Source organism: Ctenopharyngodon idella, chromosome 11 (genome assembly GCF_019924925.1).
Source record: "Ctenopharyngodon idella isolate HZGC_01 chromosome 11, HZGC01, whole genome shotgun sequence".
Taxonomy (NCBI): domain Eukaryota; kingdom Metazoa; phylum Chordata; class Actinopteri; order Cypriniformes; family Xenocyprididae; genus Ctenopharyngodon; species Ctenopharyngodon idella.
In genome coordinates, this window is record NC_067230.1 from 12,367,523 (window position 1) to 12,378,692 (window position 11,170).

Genomic DNA, 11,170 nt, shown 5'->3' on the forward strand with positions numbered 1-11,170 from the left:
TTTGATTCAGTATTTACATAATATGAGTAATCTGTGAATTAGTGTTTGACTAGTTAACCTCAGGAATACTATCAAGGTAAAATTCAGCTGTGTGCACTAAACACACTAGACACATTAGACCGGGGGTGTCCAATTCTGCTCCTGGAGGGCCAAGGCTGCATCCGAAAGGTTAGGCAGCTGACTTGTTGCCTCACTGTCCTATCAAGCAATGACTTTGCAGGCAGTGTTTGCGCATGAAGGTACATCACAAAACAGATTTCTTAGGCAGCATAACGGTTTAATGATCTACAGCAAAATAGAGCGAGCTTTGGTGATAACTAAGCAAATATTTAATTACTACAATAGTAATTCTCACTAGAAATGACATCAGAAGTGGAAAGCGTTGGTCAAAAACATACATTTACACACAAACTGACCACCAACCGAAACTTTTATGCCATCTTTATTTTTTAATGGAACGCACAGGATTGTGGGATATCCAAAGCAGCGAAGGATACAATTATGCTGCTTTAAAAATTGATCAGATGAAGGTATCTCAGGAGACAGGAAGTAAAGCTAACATTGGATTTGGATGTTCCTTTCTTACACTCTCATTACCCACAGCTGAGGTGTCTTTGAGCAAGGCACCTAACCCCCAATCACTCCCCTGGCACCACAGCTACAAAATGGCTGCCCACTGCTCCGGGTGTGTGTTCATGCTGTGTGTGTGTGCACTTGGATGGGTAAAATGCAGAGCACAAATTCCAAGTATAGGACACCATACTTGGCTACACGTCACTTCACTGTGAATGTAAACGATCTGCAAATTAAGTTGACTTTAAAGTTGAGACTATTCAGCCCCATTATCTCTGTAAATGAAATCAGTCAGACAGTGTACAGCAGATACCAGTCAGTTGTATGATTTTATTTTAAATATTTTTTGCAAGAGAGATATTACTTGTCTTCAATACCAAATCAGATGGTCATTAAATGTATTTTGTTTGTTTCGAATACACAAAATCATTCACCAAATTCAGATGTTAAATAAAATACTCAAGTCCCTTGTTCTTGTCAGCATCGTGCTCTTGGGTCTCAATCTCTACACGCTTCATGGCAAGAAAATACTGCACGAAAGGCTCTCCCAGTGCACCACAAATCACACTGTCCTCTGACAGAGCCTCTAAAGCATCGTCCAGTTTAATAGGGATGGGGAACTGTTTCTGCTGAACTGGAGCTCTGCTTAGAACCTGTTCAGCATTGAGATTACGCCTAATACCATCCAGTCCTGCCGCTATCGTGGCCGCCAACACGATGTAAGGGTTGGCCATTGCTGAACCCAGCTTGTTATCGATGTGCATCTCCCGTCCACCATGAACCTTCACGTTGAAGGCACAGCTGTTGTCGTTGCAGCCGCATGTGGCGTAAAGATAGTTCTTGGAATCTTTCTTGCCTTTGGAAAGCTGGTTTCGACAGCCGATCCCTGGAGCCAAGAGGCAGCTCAGAGCAGCTGAGTGCTGGAGAAGACCTGAGAGCCACTTCTTGCCGATCTCCGAAATTTCCCCATTGCCCGAGTGGAAGAGGCTTCTTCTGCCACTGGCATCCCAAAGGCTATGGGAGAGTAATCCTGAATTGTGGATGTTGTCATCTGTGTAAAAGGTGGCGATATAGTCAAACTTCCTGGCCATCTCTTTGATTCCTGTGCGGAAGGTGAAAGCGCTGTCGGCGGCATCGATTCCAAACCTGGGTTTAAAGCAAATCTCCATCTGTCCTGGTCCATTAGCAGATGAGAAGCTCTCAACATCAACTCCCATGTAGTACATCCCCCTGACTAGCTGCTGCAGGAAGGGTAGATCGTAGTTGCTCAACAGTGTGGTGGCAGGGAAGAACACAGCTTTGGGTCCCACTCGTTCAGGGGCCCCGAAGATACAGCACTCATAGGTGAAAGATGAGTGGAGAGAGAATCCCATGCTCTGGAGTTGGCCGAGCATCTGCTTGGCTATGAGGCGGGGTGATGTTCGCAGTGGTATACCAGTGATTGTGCAGGGGTCGCAGATAAGGCGAGCGGTCTGGTCCGCCCAGGGGAGGATTTGAAATGTGGAGAGATCCGGGACCAGGAGGACATCACTGCTGAAGTTGGCTGCACTTGGATGATCAACTTCATTGACTTTGGGACTTAGGGTTAACTCCAGGTAGCTTCTCGGCATTGGGATGCCATATACAGCTTTTTCCTGTGGTGTCAATAATGATTAATGTTTAGTACTTTTTCAGCATTTTACCTCTATTTTCAAAAAGACTATAATTATTGCAAAGTGACTCTAAACAGTCATTACTAACATTAATGCTGCTGTAAGCAATGTTAGCCATCTTGCCAACCCTCAACCATGTCATCAACCACACCACACCCCTTCTCTCCAAAACCCTGCCCTCTAAAGACATCAACAAACCAAATCTCACTAAACCCAAATGTGCATAATAATAGATGACACTTGCGGGTTTTTTTGTTTTAGGATCATTTAAAACCAGCACAATCTCATGGCAATTCGTAACTATTTTATATTTTGTCGAATTGGTGGCTAAGTCAAATGATCTCATTTGTATGTTTTCTGACAGGTTTAAAACTGGGGTTAGGGATGGACCTAAAAATCATAATTTTTCATATTAATCACATCGTACAAATTCATAGGAAAATTGACACTGTAAAACACTTACGTTTTCTCATGAGATTAGGTTGACTAAAACTACAAAAATATGCCAGTCCAAGATATAATGTATGAAAAGTCTTGATCCCTTATGCAGAGTTGCTTCTGACTAATATCAATTTGCTTATCTTTATTGTACTATTGTACCAGCTTAAGATTGTACTATCATGTACCAATACACTTACTACAGTACAGAATCAATAAGAGGCATTTAAAAAGATTTACTTGAAAGAATCGAGCCGGAACGGTCTTGGATCGGGATACGCCATGAAGATCAGTGGCCTCAAAGCGAACAAAGCTTATGTTTTCCCGGGCAATTTGCTGTTTTATGTGCTCAACGTCAGAAATGAAGTTTTGAGATGCAAAAGACTGTGCCTGTGAGCTCTCTTTGTCTGTTGGGAATATGAAATGATTGACAGAGAGATAAAAGATGAGAAAGTTAATAATAATAAATGAGTTAAACTGAGACAACCATAAATCTTCTCAGAGAAGAAGATGACCCAAAAGCACATACTGACCTGAATGTGATGTGCCAGCTTCACCCCAGTGGGATGTCTCAACAGTGGGTGAATTCACACGAGAGGACCTGCGTGGAGGTCCATCTGTCCTTGAAGGCCCGCCTGAATCCAAGCTAGAGCTTCCTTCCCTTAGTCTGGATGCTCTCCTAGCTTCTGAAATTGGCTTGAAGGTGCTGAAACTCTTAGAAGGCACCTGGTCTGGCTTACAGTCCACTCTTTGACCGGGAGGGTAGCTCCTTCCTTCATCTTGCCCTTTTGCACTCAGTAGGGAGCTCTCACGCAACACGCTTTTCAGTTCATCCATTGTTTGTTTAGGGACGCCACCCTCACTAGTTGGCGGGTAATATTGCACATTCTCCCTTCTCCATGCATGCCTGTTGGCGTAGTCATCCTCTCTCTCGAGACCCTGGTACTGGGACTCACTGGAAACAGAGGGGCAACGATGTGGAGGGCCAATGGAAATAAGGATGGGGTCGTTTGTGGGGCCCGGAATTGGTACGTTTGATGGCACTATGGGTACAGGTGTCCCTTTTCTGTCCCAGTCAGAAGAGGATAGATGCTTCTCTCTTTGATCTGCACCCTTCTTTCCTGCGCTCATACTTCCTCCATCCACTTGGTCTGGAATTTTCTCCTGAAGAAGATGAAATTTATGGCTTTCAGACTTAATATAACTCAAAGTAACACAATCGTAGAGCACCAAATGACCAAATTATGATATACATACATCTTTAAACTTTTTTCAGCCACTGCATTTGACAGAAAAAAATATAAGCAAAAATAACAAACAAGTGCAAAGATTTTAAGTTTTACCATGTCTTCATCTGATTCTTGCATTATGTGAATGTCTGGAAAGTTATAACCATCTCCCAATTGAAGTGCCTCACACAACTGACTAACAGAGACTGAAACAACCCAATCCGCTCCCTTTCTCCCCAACCAAATGCCTGAACCGTCCAGTCTGTTCAGTCCCACTCATCTATTGTGAGCTTCTGCACATCAGCTGTTTTCAACAGTCCACAACACATCATTCATCAAATCTCTAGAAAGATGCAATTGTTTGACTAAAAGGTTATTTAACAAAATGCCATTGATTATAATGTGAACATAAATGAACACATGCCTTTATATAAGCACTGCTGTTGCCTAGCAAATTTGAACAAATAAATATAAAAGGCATATTTCAAAAATGGCTACAAATAAAGATGTATTTGATTCTAGATTAACTGATAAATAAACCAAGTCTTTGAAAAGGTCAGATGAAAACTTTTATACAAAAGTGTTAAATGTAGTGAGCACCTTAGCTGTAGTTAAATATTGCAAAAATCCTGGATCTTTGTGTTTATGTTAAATCAGGTGTAGTTTGGACTGCTCTTAAAATTAGGTATTAAGGCACTACTAATATTGTTAGCACTTTGTGATTTGTTGCCTGTGCATTTTCCTTATTGTAAGTGACTTTGGATAAATGTGTCAGCTACATGAATAAATGAATAGAATTAACTATTATTATTATTAATAAAAAAGTTCTGCAATGAATCTATAGATGGCTCTGGCTGATCCTTACATCAATATGCTTTCAATTACATCATTCTCTATAGGGCACATCTGATTGGTTCCTGCTGTATCAGTAGCCAATGAGCACGCTACTCAACCTTCAAATACTTGGTCAGCATTTTACTGTGTGCTTTCAGAAACCCTCCACCTTCCCCAGCTCCACCTGTATAGATCTGCTACGGCTAATTCATGTATATCGTACAGCAGCAGCATGTCTTACTTGCTCACAGCAGCATGTTGTGTATGTATTGGCAGTAGCACGTCCCGTACACGCTCAGCAGGAGCAGATGTGTAACAGATCTATTCCGCCAAGACCAAACATATTGCCATTACCATGCCAAACACTCAGAGAGTTGTCATGACAGAATTATTATTATTAGCCTACAGGATGAGTTTAGAATATGAATGTAATTAAATAACATTATATATATATATATATATATATAATTTTTTTTTTCACGTTTTATTTAAAGGGTTAGTTTACCCAAAAATGAAAATTCTGTCATTAATTACTCACCCTCGTGCCGTTTTACACCCGTAAGACCTTTGTTGATCTTCGGAACACAAATTAAGATATTTTTGTTGAAATCTGATGGCTCAATGAGGCCTGCATAGCCAGCAATTACATTTCCTCTCTCAAGATCCATTAATGTACTAAAAACATATTTAAATCAGTTCATGCGAGTACAGTGGTTCAATATTAATATTATAAAGCGACGAGAATATTTTTGGTGCGCAAAAAAAATAAAAAAAATAACGACTTATTTAATGATGGCCGATTTCAAAACACTGCTTCAGGAAGATTCGGAGCGTTATGAATCAGCGTATCGAATCATGATTCAGATCGCGTGTCAAACCGCCAAACTGCTGAAATCACGTGACTTTGGCGCTCTGAACTGCAGATTCGACACGCTGATTCATTATGCTCCGAATCTTCCTGAAGCAGTGTTTTGAAATCGGCCATCATTAAATAAGTCGTTATTTTGTTGTTGTTTTTTGCGCACCAAAAATATTCTCGTCGCTTTATAATATTAATATTGAACCACTGTACTCACATGAACTGATTTAAATATGTTTTTAGTGCCTTTATGGATTTTGAGAGAGGAAATGTCATTGCTCCCTATGTAGGCCTCACGGAGCCATCGGATTTAAACATAAATATCTCAATTTGCATTCCGAAGATTAACGAAGGTTTTACGGGTGTGGAACAACATGAGGGTGAGTAATAAATGACAGAATTTTCATTTTTGGGTGAACTAAACCTTTAATTTATTTAATCTTGAATATTATTGAATAATTATTATTTTATATCAAATATATGTTTATAATTTTAATTTACTTAAATTATAAACTTTATTTTGAAATTTTATATTTTATAAACTTATTTTTATTTGTTAATAATAATAATAATAATAATAATAATAATAGCCTAATCATTGTATTAAAATTGTAGCATATGTTTAAAGTATGAATATAATTGAGATGACTGGGAAAAAGTGTCCCAATCAAACTGAATGATGATAAAATGATGTATGAGTAAATTGTGTGTAGATGGTAAGTGAGTTCGGCTGTATGTGCTGTAGAGTGTGTAGTAGGGTGCGGTTTCTTGAGTCCAGCTGTAACCGGTTACCGGAGCCTCTCATCACATACACGGCAGCGCTGTATGGTCAAACACCACAACAATTATTCTCCGGAGCGGCTTTATGATTAAGCTACAATCTTCAATGAGTAAGCATATTCCAGTAAGTGGAACCTTTCAACATATATATATTTATGTTTTGACGCAGATTCACGGTTTATTTTTGAGAAATTAGGTCGTAATCTCGAACTATTGTGAGCTAACTGTCATTAGAGCAAAACCGGTTTTGTTGTCTACCACAGTTTATATATACATTAATATATGTTCTATTTTGTTGTAACTATCTACAAATCTGAAACACTGTGTATATGATTATAAATTATTAGATTCTACCGCTATTGTGTCGTTGAAATAATCGCTTGGTGACGATGTTAGCTTCAGTTAGCCTTATAGCTACATCAGTGAGAACTGAGCACGACATTTCGCACTTTTATTTATCGTTAAACGTTTACTATGTAAAGAAAATAAAAGAAAGAGAGTGTGAGTTGTATAGTTGTCGAAAATTAAGGTAATCTGTGGTCTTTATGCCTCATTGCTAATATTAGCCGAGCGGAAGTCTTTGTGTCGATCAACTAGCATGTGTTTATGATGTTTTGGATATGTTTTGGTTGATGTTTTGGATAGTTTATCGGTTGTACGATTCAAATATTTAACCGCATTTCAAACCCTGACCTGTTTCTTACATAAAATCTGCATTTGGTCATTTTAATGGCCTCGTTTGAGGCCTTTACACTTGATTTCCATAAAGTCGCACATAAAATATACCCAACCAAACATCTGTGCCTTTCATTTGAATTACATGTAGATTTAGGTTACTAATACATGAGGCTTGTTGCGTCTTTTTAAAGTGGTTTGCTAAAGAGGCTTAGTATCTGGTAATCCCATAGAGCTGCTGTGACACGTGTTTGTCCTCACGAGACTGACATGAAGATTTCAGATTTCCCAGAAAGCACAATCAGTCACAAGCCTGCTCAAGTGTTTCTCCTGAAACAATGACCCAGATGCTGCTTATTGACTCACCTCTGAGTCATGTGTTTATGGGAAGGAGAGAAATATGGTTGATTTTCATATATATATATATATATATTCAATTCAATTCAATTCACATTTATTTGTATAGCGCTTTTCACAATACATATCGTTTCAAAGCAGCTTTACAGCGAATGCATGTCAACATTACAATTTGGAGAATGCAGTTAGCTAATAATGTAATAATTTAGGCAATTAATTTACAATCACTGTTAGCAATTTAATTGAAGATAGAAGCAAAGAGCTCCTGGAAAAATGAATTACATATTAACAATAATTAGGATATATAGAAATTTGCGAATGTGCGTGTTGATCCAGATGTTGTGTGTAATATATATATATATATATATATATATATATACAAAAATGTGTTATATCCTAAAAAGTATTTATTTTATATGGGTCATTGACGAATAAGGTTTTTAAAAGTGTAAAAAAAACAATGGAGATATAATTAATTTTTTTATTAAGATTTATAAAGTTTTACTAAGTGTTAACAGTAAGATTATGTGGTTTTTATAATCAATTAACACTGCTTTTGTCATTTTTTACAGGATGGACAAAATTTGTCACCAAAAAAGTCATTCGGTTTAACCAAAATTTCGGTTTTACCGAATGACACTTTTGGTTATACCGAATGATGATATTTTCAAACAATGCTAACAGGCTGATATCTAGCTAGATAGCAAAAGGACAATCAAACATTTTATATTTAGTACAAGTTTTTAAAATATCACAACATTTTCCATGTTTTATAACCGTTGTACCGAATGACCTGATTTTTCGGGACATGCGTATGAGCAAGTGAAAACATGAATTTTTCAAATAGCTAAAAGAGAGTTAGTTACTTTGCTTCAGGACCTTGTGGTCCTTTGCAGGTGTCTGAATGATGTCACATCCTGTCACATGACATGATATTGACCGCATGACTTCTACACATCATTTTAATACCATTTTGCACTATGTTGATATATGATGTTATAAAATCATGCCAGAATAAAAAAATATATACATTCATTACATTTTAAGATATTTTAATCACAAATGAAGTGGCTGTATTGGCCTTTGGACGGTTAATCCGAATAACCTTTTGACACTTCAAAATCTTTAAAATACCATTATATGTAGCAAAATATAATTAAAACATTTGGATTCAATAAAAGAGATCTAGTTGTACTACCTTACATACTTTGGATGTCATATTTTTGTTTTTTATTATTGTTAAGGCCTTTGGACAAAAAAGTGACCCGTCACGTCACTGACCCATATGTGTGTGTGTGTGTGTGTGTGTGTTTATATATATATATATATATATATATATATATATATAAATATATATATAAATATATATAAATATAATATAATATATATATAATAATACACACACAACTGGACAGGCAGATATTTGAAAAACCTCTTACTGTTGATGCTTTAAATCAGGAATGAAAAAGCTAGGTGAAGTCCTGTGCCCTGACCTCTTGTGTTTCTGTTCTTGTGTTCTTGCAGCAGTTCTGTGGTGTTTTGGGTCACACATTTATGGAGTTTCTGAAGGGCAGTGGGGACTACTGCCAGGCTCAGCACGGCGTTTATGCAGAGAAGTGAACGGCTAGCCTTGCTACCTCATCAGAAGAGAGACTTGTGTTACAGTTTTAACGTTGGCGGGATCGGGCTTGGAGAGCGGGCGTCCACAGCGGTCGGCGGTTCTGGATGGGGTAAAAAAAGTCTCCTGAAGTGCACTGCCCTCGTTGGCCCTTCACTCTCACCAGAGGACCAGCCTCGTTTTCTTTTGTTTTGGATTTTCTCCCTATTTTAGTTTTTTGTTCTCAGCTTTTACTCTTACCCCACCCCACCCTTTTTTTAACCAGATTGTATCCGCAAGATTTTCTTTTGTTACTGGAGAGAGTTTCTCCCACTTTTCTTTAATATTTTCAAGCTATTTTGAAAAGTCAAAAATGGCTCGTATGAATAGACCTGCCCCAGTGGAGATCACCTGCAAAAACATGAGATTCCTCATTACCCACAACCCTACTAATGCCACGCTTCACAAATTCATTGAGGTGAGTTCTGGTTTAAATGGCTTGAACACACTAAAAGTGATGTTTTGGTTAGACAATTATAAAAAGCTCATAATGAGGGTGTATTACAACTGTTCATAATTACAGTAACTGCAAAATATCACTTACATGACATCACTCCCATCCATTAGGAACTGAAGAAATATGGGGTGACGACAGTTGTTAGAGTGTGTGAGGCTACGTATGATGCAAACCTGGTTGTTAAAGAAGGCATTCAGGTTCTGGTACGTCCATGTGAACCAATTCACTTACATGAAAATGAATCCATTCTTATCCTGGGTCATGTTTTAACACTGCTTTTTGCTGTTGTGCAGGATTGGCCCTTTGACGATGGAGCTCCTCCCTCTAACCAGATCGTTGATGATTGGCTGAATCTTCTTCGGCTTAAGTTTAGGGAGGAGCCAGGCTGCTGCATTGCCGTACACTGTGTAGCAGGACTTGGAAGGTAATTTTATAGGATTCAAGATAACATTTTATTATTGCATGTATCATAAGGTGTAAACATGGGATAAAATATGTTTTGAGCTATGCATGTTTTCTTTTCCATAGAGCCCCAGTGCTGGTTGCCCTGGCCCTGATTGAGTGTGGGATGAAATACGAGGATGCTGTTCAGTTCATACGACAGTGAGTTAATGTTATACTTTTGAAAATAATATAATAATAGTCAGCATTTGATCTTTTAAAATAATGTTTTATTTTAATTTCAGAAAGCGCCGTGGAGCATTTAACAGCAAGCAGCTCTTCTATCTGGAAAAATATCATCCCAAAATGCGTCTTCGATTCAAGGACGGCCATCGCCCCAACTGCTGCATTCAGTAAAAGCTTGCGCATCAGCCTTTCTCAAATGTGTAATGGGAATTTGTATCTAGCATAAGTATTTTGTTCTCTTAATTGGTAACTGTGAAAATACCGTAACAAAAATTAAGCTTATTTCGTTATTAAGTGTCCCCTTCCCTCTTTGTTTTATGTATTTCCTGTGGAGAACCTCTGTCAGCAAGGTAAAGTGCTTGTTTGAACTTGAGCTTAGTGTTTTGCGATGAAGTTTATATTGGTTGGTGAACATGGTCAAATCCCACCTCTGCCAAACACGTAGTATGCTTTATAATCTAAATGGTTTAATTAAAAAATAATTGTTTAATACATTTTTTTTTGTTATTGATTTTTAGTCTCTGTAATAAATGCCTGCCTCCAAAAAGATCTAAAATAAATGCCTTATTACAGCAGAAAGATGCCGTCTGGTGGAGCAGTTTTCTGTGGCATTTGGAGAGGTTTCTCAATTGTCTTTTTGTGGAAAAAAAAGAGAAAAAAAAATATCAGGAAGAGAGGAAAAAAAATAGAGGAAAATAAAAACTCTTTATATAAATATATTGAAGGTTGGGGTACTAGTTTTTGTTGTTTATCCAAACTTTGTTTACCGATTTACTGCCATGTCAATAGTGTGATTGTTTGTGTTTTGGCTTAAAACTGGACCTCAATGTCTGCGGTATTTTTATGCCTTTTTATTTGATGTGCATAACTTAATATTTCGATAATTGATTTATGTACGGTATTTGAATATGTGTACTGTTAACTCACCTATTTATATCAGTGGATGTGTTTTATTATAGCGAGAGACAAATTGCTACAAGTTCGCCAATTTGAAAGTACAATAAAGATACACTGAAGGAAATATTGTCTCTT

At 37.7% G+C, this 11,170-nt stretch overlaps 2 protein-coding genes across 2 annotated transcripts; one reads left to right on the forward strand and one right to left on the reverse strand.

The window, feature by feature from the left end:
* Positions 1-55: 55 nt before the first annotated feature.
* On the reverse strand, positions 56-4,646 carry lgsn (lengsin, lens protein with glutamine synthetase domain). The gene is made up of 4 exons (XM_051913082.1): positions 4,007-4,646; positions 3,197-3,827; positions 2,904-3,070; positions 56-2,207 (listed from the first exon to the last, which is right to left on the reverse strand). The coding sequence occupies exons 1-4, from the start codon at positions 4,028-4,030 to the stop codon at positions 1,020-1,022; spliced, it is 2,010 nt and encodes a 669-aa protein (XP_051769042.1). The 5' UTR covers positions 4,031-4,646; the 3' UTR covers positions 56-1,019.
* Positions 4,647-6,295: 1,649 nt separating this feature from the next.
* ptp4a1 (protein tyrosine phosphatase 4A1) lies at positions 6,296-11,159 on the forward strand. The gene is made up of 6 exons (XM_051912188.1): positions 6,296-6,489; positions 8,922-9,472; positions 9,622-9,714; positions 9,805-9,935; positions 10,040-10,114; positions 10,198-11,159. Exons 2-6 carry the CDS (start codon positions 9,368-9,370, stop codon positions 10,307-10,309), a joined length of 516 nt encoding a protein of 171 aa, XP_051768148.1. The 5' UTR covers positions 6,296-6,489; positions 8,922-9,367; the 3' UTR covers positions 10,310-11,159.
* Positions 11,160-11,170: the final 11 nt, after the last annotated feature.